General features: G+C 39.4%; 1 protein-coding gene and 1 long non-coding RNA gene across 4 annotated transcripts in view; both read left to right on the top strand.

Annotated features, from left to right (window-relative positions):
• Positions 1–12,499: 12,499 nt before the first annotated feature.
• On the top strand, positions 12,500–14,930 carry LOC136794429 (uncharacterized). The gene is made up of 3 exons (XR_010841199.1): positions 12,500–12,581; positions 14,500–14,672; positions 14,881–14,930. It is a non-coding gene; the product is annotated as an uncharacterized lncRNA (long non-coding RNA).
• Positions 14,931–18,822: 3,892 nt separating this feature from the next.
• The window catches only part of KDR (kinase insert domain receptor), a 44,710-nt gene continuing 41,898 nt past the window's right edge, over positions 18,823–21,634 (top strand). For 2 of the 3 annotated variants that reach the window (XM_059067578.2, XM_059067576.2), the window contains exon 1: positions 18,877–19,239. In XM_059067578.2, the coding sequence (XP_058923561.1) occupies positions 19,173–19,239 (67 nt within the window). In that variant the 5' untranslated portion in view covers positions 18,877–19,172. Of the gene's footprint in view, positions 19,240–21,634 lie in introns of all 3 variants that reach the window. The other variant, XM_059067580.2, reaches the window with a different exon arrangement.

Here is a 21,634-nt window from a genome sequence, read left to right as displayed (position 1 = left end):
GGGTCTTTTGCGTTTCCATACGAATTGTGAAATTTTTTGTTCTAGTTCTGTGAAAAATGCCATTGGTAGTTTGATAGGGATTGCGTTGAATCTGTAGATTGCTTTGGGTAGTATAGTCATTTTCACAATGTTGATTCTTCCAATCCAAGAACATGGTATGTCTCTCCATCTCTTTGTATCATCTTTAATTTCTTTCATCAGTGTCTTATAGGTTTTGGCATACAGGTCTTTTGTCTCCTTAGGTAGGTTTATTCCTAGGTATTATATTATTTTTGTTGCAGTAGTAAGTGGGAGTGTTTCCTTAATTTCTGTTTCAGATTTTTCATCATTAGTGTGTAGGAATGCAAGAGATTTCTGTGCATTAATTTTGTATCCTGCTACTTTACCAAATTCATTGATTAGCTCTAGCAGTCTTCTGGTAGAGTCTTTAGGATTCTCTATGTATAGTATCATGTCATCTGCAAACAGTGACAGCTTTACTTCTTTTCTGATATGGATTCCTTTTCTTTCTTTTTCTTCTCTGAGTGCTGTGGCTAAAACTTCCAAAACTATGTTGAATAATAGTGGTGAGAGTGGACAACCTTGTCTTGTTCCTGACCTTAGAGAAAATGGTTTCAGTTTTTCACCATTAAGAATGATGTTGGCTGTGGGTTTGTCATATATGGCCTTTATTATGTTGAGGTAAGTTCCCTCTATGCCTACTTTCTGTAGGGTTTTTATCATAAATGAGTGTTGAATTTTGTTGAAAGCTTTTTCTGCATCTAATGAGATGATCATATGGTTTCTCTCCTTCAATTTGTTAATACGGTGTATCACACTGATTGATTTGCATATATTGAAGAATCCTTGCATTCCTGGGATACATCCCACTTGATCATGGGGTAAGATCCTTTTAATGTGTTGTTGGATTCTGTTTGTTAGTATTTTGTCGAGGATTTTTGCATCTGTGTTCATCAGTGATATTGGCCTGTAGTTTTCTTACTTTGTGACATCTTTGTCTGGTTTTTGTATCAGGGTGATGGTGGCTTCATAGAATGAGTTTGGGAGTGTTCCTCTCTGTGCTATATTTTGGAAGAGTTTGAGAAGGATAGGTGTTAACTCTCTCTAAATGTTTGATAGAATTCACCTGTGAAGCCATCTGGTCCTGGGCTTTTGTTTGTTGGAAGATTTTTAATCACAGTCTCAATTTCAGTGCTTGTGATTGGTCTGTTTATATTTTCTATTTCTTCCTGGTTCAGTCGAAGATTGTTAAGCTATCCAAAAGGGACTGGGGGTTTTGAAGAACTATGAAACTTTATAGAGTGGTTAAATCTTACTTAAATTTTCCTCCTAGCAAAATTTAGTTACAGTTGGGGGATTAATTATATTCAAGGCCATTAGACAGAATTTAGTGCAAATGCCATGTCTCTTTGGGCAAAGTACTATACTTCTTTGTGCTTCCGTTTCCTTGTCTGTAAAATGGGTGTAATAATTGTACATATCTCATGGGGTTATTGAGAAGAGTGGATGTTCTAAGAAAGTCACAGTACACAGCACATAAGAAGTCATCTATTACTGCTACACTTTACTGCAACTACTAATGCCATCACGACAATGACCACCACTACTCCAGTCTTTCATCTTTTTCTCTCCACATTGTCTCCTTTAGTTCACAAAGATCATCAATAATTTAATGTAATCATGAAATTCCACTGAAATTTGTGAATTATTTCCTAGATACGGGAATCCATAATTTTCCTTGTTGTTGGAATTTAAGTCATGAGTCCAGATGTCATGGGAAGATTACCATATTCAGAGTCCAATGACTTGGATTTAGTTCTAGCTCTGTCACTTACTACCTTGGTGACCCTGGGAAAGTTGTCACATATTTCTGGGCTTCTGTTTCCTCAACTGTAAAATGGGGGTGGGTGAATGAATAAGATGATTTCTAAGGTCTCTTCTGGGAGAAGCTTAGGAGAACTTGGACTATAAAACCAAGATGTAGAAAAAAACCCTTTAATATTTTATACTACCAGCTGAACTCAACTGTTAATTTAATTTACCACAACAAATGCGAAAATAACCTACTACAAATGAAACAGCTTAGATAAAAATTAAACAAAATATTCTATAAAATTAATAAACAGGATTAAAGATAAGGACATCAGACTATAAAACCTTCAGTGTCAGGGTCAATGCATTAATATGTATCCTTGTCCTTGTATCTCCAGAGGCTAGCAGAAGGCCTGGTACATGGTTGGTATTCAAACAAAGTTTGCCAAAATGAAACAACCAGAATTGAGAGTCAGTGTAGCTTGTGAACTAAATAATATTCTATTTGGATTGGATTCAGGATGTAAATTGTGAGAAAGCTGGAATTTCTGAAATCTGAGGCTTTATATTAAAGCAGAAGTTCTTTCATGGTTGTTGGATCAACATCATCATTATCACCCGGGCACTTGTTAGACATGCAGATTTTTCGGCTCTACCCCACATCTACTGCATGAGAAACTCTGAGGATGGAGTCTAACAACCTTTGTTGTTGGTTTTTAATTAGACTTTATTTTCTTAGAGCAGTTTTAGGTTCACCTCAAAACTGGGCAGAATATACAGAGAATTCCCACATACCCCCTGTCCACCCATACAGCCTCTGGTGGGAGATGTTGATAGTTACAGTTGGGGAATTAATTATATTCAACATCATCCCCCGCCAGAGTGGTACATGTGTTATAGCTGATGAAACTGCATTGACACATCATGATCACCTGAAGTTCCTAGTTCACATTAGGTTCATTCTTAGTGGTGTACATTCTATGGGTTTTGACAAATATATGACATGAATCCACTATTACAGTAACACATAGAATAGTTTCACTGCCTTAAACAATCTGTGTTTTAAGAAGCCCTCCAGGTGATTTTCGTGCACATTAAGGTTTGACAACCATTGCATTGCAGGACAGAATTTTTCAAAGCTAAGTTGGAGAAATAGCCAAGAAATTAAGACTGTCATAAATCCTGCATCTAAACTGAAGCTATAATTGATTTATCCTACTCTCCTCTTATTTTTTTTTTTTTTTTTTTTTTTTTTTTTTTTTTTTTTTACTCTCCTCTTAGTACACATTTGGATGCTAATGGTCAGGACAGACTTTAAAACGATTTGGGAACTCTCAGTGTCTGGGCTTCTGCTTCACTCTTTACTGAAATTTTAGGGCACCCTTTTCTCTAGCATATTCACTAGAAAGTGGGATAGAGCTGTGGAAAGGACACATTTCTAAGAGAAAGTATTTTATTATTGAAAATATTTTATTATTAAAAATTTTCCATTTTATATTGAAAATATACCGATTGCTAAATTTCAGTAATTATCAACTCCTGGCCTGTCTCATTTTATCTGTATTCACATTCATCCCTCCCTTCATTCCAAATTATTTTTAAACAAATCCAAGATGATGGTATCATTTTACCTGTAAATATATATGGTCCAGAAAAATAGAAGAGAAGGGAACACTTCCCAACTAAATCATTTACCATGATTTTTTTTAAAAAAAAAAGAAAATGTTATTACAAGGAAAGTAAACTGTAGACCAATATCCCTCCTAAACATGGATTTTAAAAAATTTTATTACCAAACCAAATCTAACTATATATAGAAAAGCTAACATATCATGTCCAAGTGGGGTTTATCCTAGGGATGCAAGTTTGGATCAACATTCAAAAATCAAGAAGTGCAATTTGCCAGAACAACCATAGGATCATCTCAACAGATTCAGAAAAAGCATTTGACAAAATTCAACATTCATAATAACATCTAATAAATTAGGACTAGAAAGGAATTACTTCAGCCTGATAAAAGGAATCTATGCAAAACTTATAATATCATACTTAATGATGAGGGACTGCCTGCTTTCTTCTCAAGCATGGATTTGAGGCAAGGATGTCTACTCTTATCACTTCTATTTGACATTATATTGGAGATCCTAGCCCGTATAAGAAGCCAACAAATGAAAAGCATACAGATTAGAAAGGAAGAAATAAAATTGTCTTTATTCACAGAAACATGATTGTCTACAAAGAAAATCCTAAAGAAACTACCAAAAAACTACTAGAACTTATATGTGAGTCTAACAAGGCACAGGTTACTAAGATAATATTAAAAAATAATTGTATTTTTATATAGTGGCAAAAAAGCAATTGGAAATTAGAACTTACAGTGGCATCAATGAACACGAAATACTTTGGGGTAAGTCTGTCAAAATATGATGAAGATTTGAATGCTGAAATCTATAAAACACTAATAAGAGAAATTACAGTCAAATCCTTGATGATCCCCAATGACCTCTGTCTCCTGTATTTAAACCCTGGGTATTAATGTCCTCAGACTGTGAATAGGGCTGAACTGTATAATAAGATATTGTGGACATGGTCATATATGACTTCCAGTTCTAGGTCATAAAAGACACTGTGGCTTCCACCTTGCTATCTTGGATCACTTGCTCTGGGAAAACCAACTTCCATGTCTGAGGACACAAGTAGCCCTAGCCTTGTGGAGACTCCCAACATTCAATGAGGATCTGAATTCTTCTGCCATAGTCATGCGAGTGAGTCACACTAGAGATGGATTTTTCAGCCCTAATCAAGCCTTCACATGACTGCATCCCAGGCTGACATCTTGTCTGTAACCTTATGAGAGACCTGGAACTAGAAAGACCCAGCTAAACTGCTCCCACACTCCTGAAACACAAAGACTCTGCAATAATAAACGCCTATGGTTTCAAGCCAGTAGACATTGGAGTAATTCGTTATGTGGCAATAGAAAACTAGCACAGGTTTTGGTACCTGGAAGTAAGATGTCGCCACAATAAATATTTAAAAATGTGGGAGTGGCTTTCAAGTGCAGCAGTTGGAAGAGGCTGTAAGAACTTTGAGAAGCTTGTTAGTGAAAACCTAAGGGATATTGAAGAGATGATCATGTGATTTTCATCCTTCATTCTGTTAATGTGGTGTATCACATTAATTGATTTTCATATGTTGAGCCATCCACGCATCCCAGGGATCAGTCCCACTTGGTTATGGTGTATGATCCTTTCAATGTGCTGTTGAATTCAGTTTCCTAGTATTTTGTATTTGTATTTGTATTTTGTATTTCCTAGTATTTTGTTGAGGATTTTTGCATCAATGTTCATCAGGGATATTGGCCTGCCGTTTTCTTTTCTTGTGGTGTCTTTGTCTGGCTTTAGTATCAGAGTAATGCTAACTTCATAAAATAAGTTTGGAAATGTTCCCTCCTCTACAGTTTTTTTTTTTTTTTTTTTTTAGTTTTAGTTTTAGTTTTTTTTTTTTTTAGTTTAGAAGGATTGGTGTTAATTCTTCTTTAAATGTTTGGTAGAATTAAGTTTCAGTTATGCAAGATGAATAAGTTCTAGAGATCTGCTGTACATTGTGCTTGTAGATAATAATACTATATTCTACACTTAAAACATCTATGAAGAAGATAAAGCTCATGTTCAGTGTTTTACCACAGTAAATTTTTTTTTTAAGTAGAATAAAATTTAAAAAAGAAAATTGGGCCTGAGCACAGTTAAAATTGTCCATGTAGCAGAACTGAGATTCTAATCTCGGTTCATCTGGCGCCAGAGCTCCCACTCCTCCACTACATCATTGTACTTCCCCTTCAAACAAATATGGGAAACTGGAAGAGGAAAATATCTTTAGAACAAGCCATTTGAAACTAAATACAGTACGTTACTCCATAGGAAATCGATTAAAAAAAACAATGGCATCCTTTACACGTAAGGTATTATTATATATATATATGAAAAATCACCTATTATATTTTGAAGATTCTTCCCCCTTCACAGTTATGGGGGATATATTTTGAAGGATTTTCCCCCTTTTCAGTCACGGGAATAGTTATTTAGGAGCTTATTATGAAGAAAGGATGTATGCTGAAGAGTTGAACAGGCATCAATGAAAAATTGCAATTGATCAATGCAAAATTTTAAAAAAAGAAGTAATATGGACCAAACCCTGTATCTTGAAACTTCTCCATGCAAAAATTTTAAACTATTACAGTATGTATGTGTGGAAGAAATTATATATTTAAAAAAGAATATTGATGAGGTTGTTAGCAAAATCATGATGGCATTTGAGAAGCCTTCCAGTGAGGGCTAGAAGGAAAATATTTGATCCTGGAGGCAGAAAGTTTAGCAGAAAGATTGAAGGTCTTGTCTTAGGATTAATTGGTCAAATAATTGAGTTTCTAAGATACCTGGGGGGCCATTGTCCCCCAGCAGTTTCAGCAGAAGCCCAAGGTAGAGAAACACTTGACTCAAAGAGACTTGCGGATGTGGATTTTGACTAATAGAGTGAATCTCAAGAAGAGTTTTAGGAGAACTACAGAGTTTTAAGAAGGATTATATCAGCAGAAATGTTACCAACTTAGATGGATATCCACTTACTGTTCAAATTTCCTGATTGTTTCACGATTTGAATTTCTTTCCATTGCAGGACACTGGTTTGTGAAAGTGTAGATTTAAATCCTGGCACTTCCATTTACCCACTGTGTGGGCTGTCAAAGATACTTGAAATTTCCGAGTCTCATAGGATTATTTTGAAGAGAAAATGAGATAATGTATAAGGAAACATTTTGGACAGCAGGTATATAATTCATTTGAGCTTTTTAAATGAATTATTGATAAGTTATGGCTTCTCAGAGGTCAAGCTCCTGCTTTGGCACCATGAAACCCATGAGGAAACAGGGAGTATTCCAGGAGAACTATTCCATGCCCTCTAAGCAGGAGAGAGAAGGGCAAGCACTTCTGTTCATATTCTCTTACCCACCTGGGCAAATGAGATGTTAATAAAGATACCTTCAAATTAGAGAGGACGAAGTTGGCCTTTATTAGCTTTCTAAAAATCCAAAATATATCATGTTTATTATTATTTAAATTATGATTTTAAATGATCAATTATCAATGAAAATACTAAAAAATATGAAAGAACATAGAGTAATAAATGAAACCTCTTCTATCTACCATTTCCATCCTCGTCCTCAGGAGTAATTATTTTTAAGTTTCATGTGTGCCCTTCAACAATTTTTTCTTTTTTAAAAAATTTAATTTAATTAATTAATTTTTAAAACATCTTTATTGGAGTATAATTTCTTTACAATGTTGTGTTAGTTTCTGCTGTACAACAAAGTGAATCAGCTATATGTATACATATATGCCCATATCCCCTCCCTCTTGCATCTCCCTCCCTCCCTTCCCTCTTATGTCTCCCTCCCACCCTCTTTATACCACCCCTCTAGGTGGTCACAAAGAACTGAACTGGTCTCCCTGTGCGATGCAGCTGCTTCCCACTAGCTAGCTATTTTACATTTGGTAGTGTATATATAACAATTTTCTTTTCTGCACATGTGTGTAAAAAGTATTCTGTGATTCTTGAAGATCATTTAAGTCCTCCATATTTTTCTCAAATAACCACTGTTAAATTCTGATGTGTATATCTTCAGTCTGTTTTCTGTACACAAGCATACACATAAAGACATATTCCAACTTTTAGAAACACGAGCTCATAAAGAATTTTAGAGATGTTTGTAGTCTGGGGTCCTCATTTTAGACCCTGAAGAATTCTTGTAACTGAATATAAGAGCTAGTGTTACATGTCACTCCAATTCATTGGAATTTGGCTTTTGATTTTAGGAGCTAAGGAAGGGTGAAAGATAACGTCACATACTGCATTGCATTCAGCAGTGTTTCTAGATCAGAGGAACTGATTTAGATAATTCATCTTTCTTGAAACTCAATTTGGGTGTCTTCATCCTTCCCAACCTCCCCCAGGCAGTTCTTTTATTCAGAATAACATTTATCGAAAGGCATAACTCAGAAAGAATGGGAAAGTTGCCTCAATACACATAAAAAGCTTATCTTCTTTTTGAAGCTGTAATTCTTTGTATCAAAATGAATTGTTGTTACCAGACTGTTGACTTCAGACTCTTTTACTTGCTTGATATTTACTTCAGCAATAGCTAGGAACATTTCAAGCTGTAAATATTGAATTAAAATTTGAAATACTCTATGGAGGAGGCTTTAAGATCTTTTTATGTTGTAGGTGCTCTTACTTTTGGAAGACTCACCCTGAATCATGGCAAACACATTAAAATGTACTGCCATCTCACATATTTTTTTGGTTGAAAATATTTAAAAGTATTTTTAATAATGTTGAATTTGCTAAGAATAATTTTGTTCTTATGAGTTATACTTTTAAAAATTCTCACATATTTTTATACGTTTTAGAAATCTCACTGTGACTATAGTACCCAATGCATGAAATCGTCCTGAAGCTATAATGTTTTCATTTCAAAGTTTCGGAAGGATCTTTTCTGTTCTCATGAACAAGAGTTTAACGTGATGTTTCTCTGCTCTGGCTGCACATTAGAATCACATTCGAATGCAAAAACAAAAATCTGTTGGTCAGGTTTCCTCCCAGAGATTCTGATTTAACTGATGTAGGATGGTTCCAGGTACCAGTATTTTTTTCAAAGCTCCCCAGACCCAGGAGATTCTAATGTGTAGTCAGGATTGAGAATCACTGTTTTGTTGTTAATAAATAAATTCTCTAATGAATAAAAAAGTAGATAAAATAATTTAATAAATTTATAAATAAGACTAAAATAATAAATGTCCAATAAAGCCTCTAATAAAAACATGAACAGTATATCTAGTTCAACTACTTTTAGAGAGTCTAAAATTCTGGTGTTTGCAGAGATATGTCATAATTCACTTGCTATTAAAAAGTAAATTAATAATTTGCTGAATGAATAGGGATTGCTCAGAAATCTGCCATCTGTACTCAAGGAGCAGGCCTCTGGTACTATAGCAGGTTTCTGGGTACAGAGTATGAGGTGAGACCTCATGGTGTTGACATCTTGGGAAGACTCTGTCACAGTCACATGCTAGAAAAGATTCTGTGCTGCTGAGTGTGGTTGTGAAGAATCTTTTCAGTATTTCTTCAAGAGGCAAACAATCAAGACCTGTCTTTAGTGGCTAATGACTTGTTGACTAAAGACAGGAGACTGAGTTGAATAATCTCTTAAGGGGCCCTATAGTTCTGTGAGTTCCGTATCCTGGGAGGGACAGCATTAAGGAGTTAGTTGACTTGCAGTCTCATAAGAATTATTGTCAGGAGCAACTCCAAATATGACCCAACATCAGTTCCTCAAGGTACATGATTATGAGGTGAAAGACATTAACTATTTGATATTGGAGATCAGGTCAGGAAGAAGAGTGTAGAGTAGGAGGATAGTTTGGGGTCAACACATGAGATTGATTGATTTTCAAATATATTATTCTAGAAGTAGAGCCAAGAGATGGTCAGAACTTGATGGTCAGTTTAATATCAGAATAAATTAGAAAGAACAAATATGTTAGGAAAGAAGAATTGGCAATATTGAGTGATGCTTGGGATGGGAGGGATGAAAGACAAGCAGTAGCTTTTTAGTGACTGTTTTACCAAGAGGTGTATTTTTTGAGAGGTGAACTAGCACGAATCTGCTTTAGAGTGTAGCTTTGGATTCATCCTGCTTTGGCTCAAATCCTGGCTCTACCACATGCAAGCTACATGGCAGCGGGCAAGTTACTTAACCTCTCTGAGCCTTAGTTTCCACATCTAGGAAGTAAAGATAATAATAGTACCTACTTTGTAAGACAGTGGTGAGGATTAAGGGAGTCGACACATGTAAAGTGCTTACAACAGGGCCTGACTTAATAAATGTTAGTTATTTTTATGATACGTTATGATGATAACATTGGAAGAAAGGGGAATATTTCTGGAAGACCGAAAAGGCTTGTCTTCAATTAATTGGAAGGTTAGAGAAAACAGCTATGAAAGCTACACTAAACTGGTTCTCAATCTCACGATATAATGAAGAAAACAGATACACAGACCAAATAAATCTTATATAAAGCAGGATATCATATAGCCACAACAGATATAGAATAATGTATTCTTGGAGTATGGGGAATATAGTAGTCATTAGTTGGTTGTCTCCTTAACATTCATATCCCCCTACTTTCTACAAAAACCTTCAGGTTTTTCTTTGAGAAACAGTCCCTTCCCCATTTCAATGATGTGGTTTTGATGTTATTGACCTCACTTCTAATTGCAGGGGTGGACTCCAATTAACCTAACCCTACTGGCATCCTTCTTGTCTGCTGTGGTCTGAATGTTTGTGTCCCCCAAAATTCATATGTTGAAATCGTAACCCGGAAGGTGATGGTATTAGTAGATGGAGCCTTTGATAGGTGATGAGGTCATGAAGGTGGAGCCCTCATGAATGGGATTAGTGCTCTTATAAAAGAGACCCCACAGAGCTCCCCAGCCTTTTTTTTTACCATGTGAGGATACAATGAGAAGTCTGCAACTTCAGAAAGGGCCCTCACTCAACCATGCTGGCACCCTGATCTCAGACTTCCAGCCTCCAGAATTGTGAGAAATAAGTTTCTGTTGTTTGTATGCCACCCAGTCTGTGGTGTCTTGTTATAGCAGCCTAAATGGACTAACATACTGCTCTAGTAACTGGTATAGGGATGAGCAAATGAGATGCAAGAGAATGTTGGCTGAGGACAGAGTCTTCCTCATTTTTTCTCAAGAGCTTCTGGCAAAGAATTTTCTGTGGACAGTGTGGTGTGAGGATATACAGTCTTTTTTTAAAAATTTTTTTACAGTGAGCCTGAGGGCAGAATTGAGAAACTTATACAGAAAAATAGCAGGATGACACACTGAGATTCTAGATAAAACTATCTGAAATCAGCCTAGAACTTACAGCAGCATGATCCTATACATTTAAGCCAGATTGAGTTGGTTTTTTTCTGTTGCTTACAATCCAAGGAATCCTAACTATTGCAGGTAGGGAACGAGTAATCCAGTTGGCCAGGGGTGCAGCAGTAAGGATTGAGGAGACTTCTTGGGGCCTGGTTTTGAAGGGAGGCCAGTCTCCTATAGGCAGATCTTGGAATAAAGTACATTCTAAGCAAAGAGAACATATATTGGGCAAAGCCTGGAGACAAGAGAGTATAAAGCATTTTTTGGAAGTGGCCAGTGGACTCTATATGGCTGGGATATAGAGTATGTCTATGGTGTACTAGAAGATAAGATGGAAAAACAGGAAGCAGGCGAGGAATGAAGCTTTGAACACTAGGCTTAGGATTTGGGGCTTTATGCTATGTGCAAATGCCAACTGTCAAAGATAAAGGACAGATGAACCTTGTGTTTTAGGGAGATAAATTTGGCAGCAGAGTGATGGATGGATTGGAAAATTCCAGGACAAAGGCAAAATGGTCATGAATCAGGGCAGTCTGGTGAATGAAAATAGGGGATAGATATGAGAGATATAAAGAATGTAGACAAGATTGGTTTGAGTGGGAGAAAAACGTCAGGGGAGTAACACAGCTGCAAGGTATGGAGTATAAGCACTTGGAAGGACTGCACTTGAGGGTGCTGCAGGAGGCAGTACAGGAGTAAGAGAAACAGTGGTAAGTTTTGTAGACTTTGAATTTCAGACCCTGGTGGGATGTACACAGGGAGATATCCAGGAAGGGCTGGAGGCTAGAGTCTGGAGCTAGGGTAGAAACCAGAGCTGTAAAGCACAGTTGAAGGCACAAGGGAGAATGAGGTCCCTGAGAGAGTCATGGAAGAGGAAAAGGGATGATGACCAAGAGTGATTTGGAGATTCCCTATGTTTAAGGTGGAGCAAAGGAGCTTAAACCAGTGAAAGGCATTGGCTGGAGAGGTAGGCATGTACAGTGTAATGAGAATCAAGCAAAGACAGAGCTTTAAGATGGGGTGGACAATGGAATGGATGTGCTGCAGATGCTGGGCAGAGCCAAAACTGAGAAGAAGCTATTATATTTGAGAAGAGAAGATGCGGGGTCGCCTCTCTCTTTCCAGAACTTTTACAATGAGGAATGGTAAAAGTAACCAACAACCAAGTAGCTTTAGGAAGAAGCAAGGTCAAGGTCCTTATTTCTTAGGATAAGGAAATCTAAGTGTTTTTGTATACAATCCAAAGACCATTTTAGTGTCTAATATTTTCTATGTGTTGCTTTGTTACAAGACTCATTTTCTCTACATCTGGAACTTCTATTTATATTATGTGGTCAGATGCATGAAATGACTCCCTTATGGCCTTTCATCTGCCTATAACCAGCCTGACTAATTTTGGGATGATTATCAAGTTAGATCTGAAGTTGTATTTTTTACTTTATTTAAAACTGTCTCTCTGTGTGAGGTGTTCCTTGCTGAGTTGTTCTGCTTGGTTTTATTATGTTCACCAAAGCAGTAACGTATGAGAAATGAATGTTCAGAAACACACGGAAAGAGAATTTTTATTTGTGCCTCAAGGGACTCCTCACCAATGTTTTGGAAACTCTGGAAACTAAATTTCTATACAAAGACCATAACACTTTTCTGCTTCCATTGATTAGCTGTCATTGCTGGTGAAGCAACACTACTGGAAAATGCTATCTTTATTCTGGAGAAATATGAAAAGCACTGAATACTAATACAACTAACCTGGAAGTGGATATATTCTTCTGTGAGGGGTGAGTGACTTATAATAATTCTCTAGGAAACAAAAGCATTTGTTTTTGCCCTGTTCAGTTCCTTGAATACTTGAGAAACTTTTAAGAGGGGAGATCACATTAATTCACTGGAAAATGGTTACAACCTGCAAAGGGCACAGACATAAAATTCGGGACACACATTTTTTTGTATAGCACATGCAACCCTTAGAAATGCTCTTTTTCTTTTTCTTTGTAACTCAAAATAAAAAAAACAAAACTCCAATCTCCACTGACTAATAAATTAAGAACGTTTTCACTCTGTGTCTGTGTTGATGTTGTATAGTTCTATGTATTCCAGTAAGTTGCTTCCTGTAAAGGTAATTGTGATGGATACCCAAGAGGCATGTGATTCTGAGGGGGGAAAAAGTGAAGAAACAAAGAACAGCAGAAATGGAAATAATAAAAATAATTTGAACTTTATCAAAGTATTGAGAAGAGAGGATGCACAGAGACTGTGCTAGGCATTGAAAATACAAAATAGATTTGACCTAAACTCCTGCTTTTGAGGGAGAAACATTCACATAAACGTAGTCATATTATCATATATCATATCATAAAAGTGCTGTGTGTATATAGGAAAAGGAAAGTAATTTCCTGGCTCTGTGAATAACAAAATAGTCCAAATTAATTGGTCTAGGATAAAGTATAAATTCAGTATAGCTCTGGATATATTTATTAAGTGTATGACTATTATTTAAATGTGAATTTAAGAATGATTTGTAAGGTACGGTTTACATAGCTAGTACATATCATTTGAACCCCACAGTATTTTTGATGATAGCTCTATTTAATTAGACATATCATGATAAGTATGTAATGTGCAGGGTACATTTTACTAAATAAGCATCAACATCATGCATTTCACCATTCTTATTATACATTAACCACCATCCTTCTACTCAACCACCTGCTCAAGTAAGATTTAACCTCTGCCTGTTATTTCTGGGAGGATCTCAATTGAAGAAGGCAGTTGAATAAAAAGCTAAAACATTACTTGGGAAGGACATTTGAGCTGGGTATTGAAGGTCAAATAAAAGTTTTCTAAGACACTAAAGGATAAAAATATCCATGGCAGAAAACAAATACCCCAAATGCCCAAGTGATTATGTACATAGGAGCAACTGCTTCTCTTTGAAGAGGTAAGAAGGTGAAGATCCAGTTGGGTTGGGGTTCCTGGGGCCGGGGAGAGGGAGATCTAGTTACCTGCCTTTAATTCTGCCTTGATTGTTGCAGAGTGATTCTCCTAAGTCACCCTTGGCTTTCCATCCACCTAGGAAAATGGAAGCCATCACCATGGGGAGGCTGAGGAAGCCAATGGCATCTATTGACTCAGCCTCACCTCTTTAAGGAGACCAGTCCTCATCAAGAAACTATGTGCTTGAATTATACTCCAATAAAGATTTTTTTTAAAAAAAGAAGGGAAGTATGTTAAATAAAAATATTAAACTATTCCCTTAAAAAAAGAAAGGAAGGAAGAAAGAAGAAAGAGAGAAAGAAAGAAAGAAAGAAGGAAAGAAAGAAAGAAAGAAAGAAACAAACTATGTGCTTGGAGGAGTCTGACTTGGATGTTTACTACCTCTCTTCTTTTAAGTCCTGATTCCACTACTTATAGTTGTGGGACTTTGGAAAAGTTACTTAAACCTTCAAACCTCACTCCCCACCCCCATATGAAAATAATTATAGTATCTTCACTGAGTTATTGTAAACATTACAATAAGCTAAGCAAAAGAAAATACCTGGCATATAATAAGTGCTCCAAAAATCGACGACTTATTATTATTATTTAAAAAAAGCAAAGAGTGTCTTGATTTTTAACCAATCATTAACTAATAGTGAGAAAACTATGCATTGATTGTTTGCAAAGACATAAAACAACTTTTTTTTTCTTTTTTGCAAGACTTCTAGGAAGGCAAAGGAACATTTACTTAAGGATAAGCAATTCCTTGTCTTCACTCTTCTTCTTCACTGAGAATTGCTAACGGTGCTTGCTGCCTTCATGGGATGTTGCAAGGATGAAGCAAAGGATGCAGCGAAGCATTCAGAACAGTGCCTGCTCACAGAATGTGCTCAGTGAGTATTGGCTACTTTTATTATTTTCTAACATCCTTCTCTGGTGTTATGTGGATTTTCAGTTGGTTACTTAAATTCCCTGCATGCTTTCCACTTTTTAAAATTGTTATATTTATCCTTGTGAGATATAGCAAGCAACTATATGGGTGAGTTTGAGGAGGGCACATAGGCATGCATATTTATAGTAACTGAGATTTTTCCTGTGCAGGTGGCAAGTAATGAAGTTCTGTTTCATTTGTCTCACCAAAAGAATGGGGAATTTGTTTTATATTTATTACAATGTAAGACTGGATGAATGAAGCCAAACACTGATAGAAACATCCAAGGCAAGCCTGGATTTGCGGTGACAAAACCTTCTTTTCCTTGAACATACAAATATGTTTTAAGTTTAAGTTAAAAATAAGTCACAGGGCTTCCCTGGTGGCGCAGTGGTTGAGAGTCCGCCTGCCGATGCAGGGGACGCGGGTTCGTGCCCTGGTCCGGGAGGATCCCGCATGCCGCGGAGCGGCTGGGCCCGTGGGCCGTGGCCGCTGGGCCTGCGCGTCCGGAGCCTGTGCTCCGCGACGGGAGAGGCCACGGCAGTGAGAGGCCCGCATACCAAAAAAAAAAAAAAATAAAAAAATAAAAAAAAAATAAGTCACACACACACAAAAATAAAATAAAATAAATAAAAAATAAAAATAAGTCACACAGAGAGAAAAATACACATAGGTGTGTAAGGAAGGTGGATAATGAGAGATAAAGGGTGCTCAGGATCTCCCAGTGCATGATAGTCATGAGTAAAATGGGCTATGAAATCCAGCCAACATCTGGCAAGGTAGTCAGGGCTCTGGTAAGTTAGAGCATAAACAAATATTGGAAACAAATTAAGTGAAGTAAACAGGAGAAAGTGACATGCAAATACGTAATCAACAAATGGCAATATTTGAAAACTATAACAGCCACTAGAAGGGAGAGTTGAATCTTGATTTATATATTTTATTTGTAAAAGTTACACTTTCTCATTTTGACAAAATGTTATAGAAATACATGAAGTAAAAAGTGCAAGTTCCCATCCACCTGCCTCTCTGCTTCAACCATTTCCCAGAGGTAATGTCAAGACCAACTATGGAAAAGTCAATGGTATTATACAAAACCGGCCAGCACTTTGATTATAGTTACTTAAAACAGGTTTTTTTAATCATGGAAAATTTTAAATGTGTAACTGTAGAGAGAATAGTAAAATGAACCTTTATGTATTCATCATCTAACTTCCTCAGTTATTAACCTTTTGCTAGCCTTCGTATTTACTTTTTTAAGATATGAAGTCCAAAATACTGGTGGCGATGGAACAAAAGTTGGCACTGTGGAGTGTAATTTATGCAGTATGCTTTGATGATATGAACAATTTATATTCTTTGTGCACAAAGCCCGATGAAACAGCTGGAGATACAGAGCACTCTGTGATTAAGTTAAATTTGCCCTGGGTGGAGCTATTGTGAGGACTGCTCATTTCTGCTCACGTTCACCACTGTAACCCTAGTCTCTCCTGTAATATCTAGCACGTAGTAGGACCAGAAACTGTTGTTGAGGAAATGAGCCTTATTTAGCATTCAGATCTTAGCAACATGAAGGAGATAGTATAATTAATCTTTGCACAATGCTTCCCAATGTGCATTGGGTGCTTACTATGTGCTAGGTGCTTGTGCTTACTAGGTGTTAGGTCAGGCTTTATGTGCAGTAACTCATTCAATTCCTGCAAAAACCCTAGGGAGAAGGTACTATTATCATCTATTGTGTTTCACAGATACACAACCAGTAAGTTGGTCGAGATCATGTGGATAGTAAAGCGGTAGTAGACCTGGGAGGCAAGCCCAGCCAGTGTGGCCCCTGTGTACTTAGCGCCACTCTTGGCTGCTTCACCCCCAAAGGTGTCTGAATACCATTTATGGGGGAACTGAACACACTTGCCTACTTTGATAGGTGGTGATGGTACCTGTACTGTCTGATTAACTCACAAATCACTCCTTTGCAGCAGTGCCAGATAATGGGAGGGTGTTGCACATGGAACAGGTTTTAAAAAAAGAAAAGAAAGAAAGAAAACAAAAAAAACCAGAAAAACCCCACCAGACTTTGTCATTTTTCATGAACACAAGGCACTTCTTAGTGCTGTGTGGGAGGGAATGTGGTAGACTGATTTCATTGAGACCCTGCCAAATTCTGGTCTTGTGGCCATCAAAGACGCATCATTTCCTCCAAGACTTCTAAAGGGGGCTATTACCATGGGCCTGCAGGTTCTGGTTTGCATTCAGAGGAGACACTATCTTCTTAAGTGAGACGTGGAAGAGGAAGTGTCATGAATTGTAAATAAAGCTGAGAGAGAAGAATTGTTTGGAGATGGAGATGGAGAAAAACTGCCTGCTCCAAACCAGGTTCCATCTCCCTCCCCCTTATCCAACTTTGCCAGAGCCCATCCTGTTTTCCTTGCTAAGTTTACTTGCAGGAAGAGAGGAGTTTCTTTTAAGTATACCCCTGGCCCTGACGAATACCTCCTAGATTAAATATTAGTGCATCTATACAGTGCAAACCATGCCACTATGAAAAAGAACAAGATGGAACCCTAAAGCTTGATGTAGAATGACCTCCAAGTTATATTTTTAAAGTGAAAAAAGCCAACACTCAAGCAGTATTTATACCAAGGGTACCGTTTGGGGAAGGAGGAGCATGATATACTTATATATATATGTGCATAGAAATTGCTTGGGAAAAAAAGAAAGGTAAAAATGCCTGCCTCTGCCGAAGGAAGGACTTTTCATTCTAAACCTTTTCATATTAAAAAGATTTTTTTAAGCACAATGCACTCCTTATATTTCAGAGTTAAAGTATATCAACTGTCACCCCGGCAAAATAGAAGAGTAAATACAGTACATATAAAAAATAGCAGAAGAGAAGAAACACTTTACATTAATGTGTATTTCAGTAGGAGGAGTTTGGACTAGATGTAGAAATAAAATATTTCTACCTCTTCATCTCCCTGAAGGATGGTCCTTTAAGTTGTCATTTAAAAGCACCTGCGAAGTAAGAGACGGGGGGATCTGGAAGATCCCATTTAATGAAGTTAGGCGACATCTGTCACTTCCCAGGTGTGGGGACAGATGGAGAGAAAAGAAGAACAAATGTGGTTAGAAAGGAAACAGAAAGTCTACAGAGCCAACAAGGAATCTACACCTGCTGAGAGAGTTGGGAGGTTTGGTACAGAGTGTTCTGGGTGCCCAGGGTCTGGGCAGTAACTCATTGTCAAAGTGAGACAGGGTCTGGGCTTTGCTTCATTGCATCTCCAGGGAAGCCCGCTGCTGCGGTCCTCCTTCCCCGCGGCTTAAGGGGAGCTTGGCTGGAATCTCTGCTCTGAAAATGCCCGGGAAGCGTCAAGCGACGGACTCCTTCCTGGTCGGGTAACCCGGTGGACAAAACCTTTTCTCAAGGAGACCCACACGTGCCGCGGATATTCCAGAGCCCTGGGTACTTCCAGCTCCCCGGAGGCCTGAGGTAGGTTTTTGGTGAAAGCAAGGTAGAGGGGGAGGGTCTCAAATTTAAATGTTTTGGGGGGCGAGGCAGGTAACTTAAAAACAGTTAAAGTCAGGTGTAAGAGAAAATAGTGGGAACTTTGGAGAGCTGGGCAAGTGAATATTCGGACCAAAGGCATTCAGTTTCAGATTTTTAAACTACAACTGTGCTGGCCAAGAAAAACACTCATACTGGCTAGAGTCACAGTTTGCGATCCTGCATTCGTCTCTGCGCAGTATCCGCTTCTGCCTCGTTGCTCCAGCCTGCCCCCCAGCCACTTCAGAGGCGAGACCGTCCCAAACTTTGGCGCTCCTCCTGAGGGCGCAGTGTCCCTCGCAGCACTCCCAGTGTTGCTCCCCAACATCTCGGGGTGGGAGGGCAGCCACAGACTGAAACTTGGAGTGGCTCAGAATCCGTTATGGGCTACATTTTCTTTCAGAAATGGAGTGGTTGCGCCCGGAACGTTCACCCTTGGGCCCCTCCTGGCCAGACGCAGTCCGGGGCAGGTGGGGAGATGGGGAGATGTAGTGGGCGTGGGAAGCACCGGGTCCACTCACAGAACCCGCGTGAGGGGCGGGGCCGGCTGCGAAGGGAAGCCCCGCCCCGCATAGCCCCTCCCCCGCGCTCTAGAGTTTCGGCTCTGGCTCCCCACCCGGCACCGAATCCCGGGACCCCGGGAGAGCCGGAGGTGTACGGTTGCGTTTCGTCTGCCCGCACGGGGTATCACTTGCGCGCTACAGAAAGCCCGAAGCTGTCTGGCAGGCGGGATACCCTCTCCTACTGGCACCCGCAGACGCCCCTGCAGCCGCGGCAGAATCCGGGGCACCCTCGCCCTGCGAGCGCCGGAGCCGTGCGCGGCGGCGCGCATTCCACCTCCGCGCCTTGTTCGCGGAGCAGGACCAGGGAGAGAGAACCGCCGGCCGAGTTCTGGGCACTGCGCCCGGCGCGAGGTGCGGGATGGAGAGCAAGGCGCTGCTGGCCTTTGCTCTGTGGCTCTGCGTGGAGACCCGGGCTGCCTCTGCGGGTAAGGAGCCCACTCCCTAGAAGGAAAGCGGAGAGGTCGGGTACGGGCGGAGAGATAGGGATGCGGAGAGGACCTGGAGGCCGGACCTAACTCGGAGTCATAGAGCTGGAGAGGTGAAAGTGACTTCACACTGTGTTCTTTCATTTACCAAAGAGGAAACTGAAGCTCAGTGACTGGTCCAAGATTACGCAGCGAGTTGGTGGTCTCCTGAGCCCAGTTCCATTTCCGCGACTCTGGCCTCCGACAGGGCCTGGGCTGGAGCGTGTCCTGCAAAGCCGATACACCCGTGCTCTTAGGAGGTGGGAGTGGGAAAGCGCCTGGGGCTGGCAGGCAGGAGGTGCCCCCGCAGGCGGGAACAGGCGGTGAAACGTTGTCCGGCTGCGCGCACCATCCTAGCCAGGACGCAGGGAAGGAAGCCCTTAGGGGGCCGCGAGCCGGCTCGGCAGACGGCACCGTGCGCTTAGCTCTGCCTCTGTAGGAGTGGAACCGGGAACCCGGTCTACTGTTCCCTTTTGGTTCGAACTCACATACACACCCACTGTATAAGGTGGGGTCTAGGGGAGAGGGAAACTTTTTCTTCTTCCTGGTGCAGGACGCCGCTCTCCTCGTAGAGAGAAAGGGGAATTGGGCTTGGACCTGGGGCTGTGACAGCTTCCCGAAGTGTCTCCAAGTAATAGTCACCTTCTTATGTGAAACAGTTTAACATCTTTCAAAGCGTTTTGGTCTTTCGGGTAAGCACAGGTCAGAAGTTCACGTTCTGAAAACTTACTCTGAGGGATTTGGTACCTAGATTGGGCGCCACTCGCCACTCTCCTTGCCGTCTAAAATTTCACTCTCCTTCAAGATTAGGAACACGCATGCCCTTGGTGCAATAAATTCTCTCTCTCCCCCATCCCTATTTCCTTCTCTGTTTATCTCTCCCTTTCTCATCTCTCTCCCATCTCTTTCCTGTAGCCAGTTTGCTGATTTCCAGATTTCCACTCTTCGGAGGGTGAGAAAGGGGAGAGGGTGGAAAAGGAAGAAAAGGTAAAATGATTCACGTGAAAATTCCTCATAAATTAAAGAATCACTTTTTTTTTAAAGACACCCAGACACAAATACCGTAACAAGATCATCTGTCTATAGTTACTGAATTTTCTGAATAATGACTTGGTTCATCCAGGCCAGCTCCACCCGGAACACTCATTTGCCCCTGACAAGACCTCTCTCTTCCCCTTTATGGTAAGAGAATGAAGGTCTGGAACTTGTGGTTTGTTCTGTATCCCACAAAGAAGTGAGTTGCTTTTAAGCCTGGGGTGTTTCATAGCACAGCAGTAGTAACCGTAATCGGGTTGCCCTGAATATAACGATGAGGTTGCCCTTTTGGAGTGTGTGACTTGCTTAATTGGATTGGGCTATAATTGATGCCATCAAATTCTAGAGACAGAGGCACTGTTGTTTTTCCTTCCTGTCTTTGAGCTGGAAGGGTAATAGTGCACAAATGAATTAATTTTGGCTATGGAATTTGTACATAGAAGAGCTTTTTATTGAGTAGCAGCGTATGTACTTCTTAGAGTTATTTCTTTAGAACTTTCTGAAGAGCAGAACTCAAACTTGTCAGTGAAAATGAATGAAGCTTATTGGAGCAAAAAGAAATTGAGTGTTGGTCTACATATATGAATTTGAAGTTATCATTATTGATAGCCTTGTTGAATAGTTTTTTGTTGGAGACAAGTCTCTAGAATAGTATGGTGTTGTTTTGGCTCCCTATGAATGGAGAACCTTTTTTTTTTTTTAACATTGGAAAGTGTGTCTAGAGTGTGAGATAATCTGTGGCAGTGAGAGGTTCAAGAATCTTTTATTTTTGTGGTGGGGTGAGCTTGGCTTAATTAGAGCTTAGTCTTTACTACCATTTTCTTTTCACATGAATGTGCCCAAATAATGGGTTCTTTCTCATTTGGGTCATCATAGGAATTGTATTAAGTTACTGTTTTTGACATGTTTCTCAACCTAGTGTTTCCCAGTCAAGTTTGATATCTGTGCTCATCCAAATAAATTATTTTCATTTTCCTTCTGTTAGACAAAATGGGGCTCCACTATTGGAAGACTTTTCTTTTGCTTTTAAACACTTTGCTTTATTGTTTGCCTACTTTGGGAGCAGTTATTTCCTTCATATTGAAAAGTGCTCTGCTGATTAACTGAGCGTGACCACCCAGACCGATAGCCATCCAACAGTGGCCCATAGACCATGTATGACCGCGTCACCTACAAATGCAGATTTGTAGGCCTAGGCATATTCTGACACATGCTAAAGTTTAAGAACCACTGCCCCAAAGCCATGACAGTTCCAACGCCAATTAATTTAATTTCTGAGATTTATTGATATAAAGTAATTTCCAGTTTAAAAAAATGTTTT

This window comes from Kogia breviceps, chromosome 6 (assembly GCF_026419965.1).
Source record: "Kogia breviceps isolate mKogBre1 chromosome 6, mKogBre1 haplotype 1, whole genome shotgun sequence".
Taxonomy (NCBI): domain Eukaryota; kingdom Metazoa; phylum Chordata; class Mammalia; order Artiodactyla; family Physeteridae; genus Kogia; species Kogia breviceps.
This window is presented reverse-complemented; position numbering and strand designations above follow the sequence as displayed.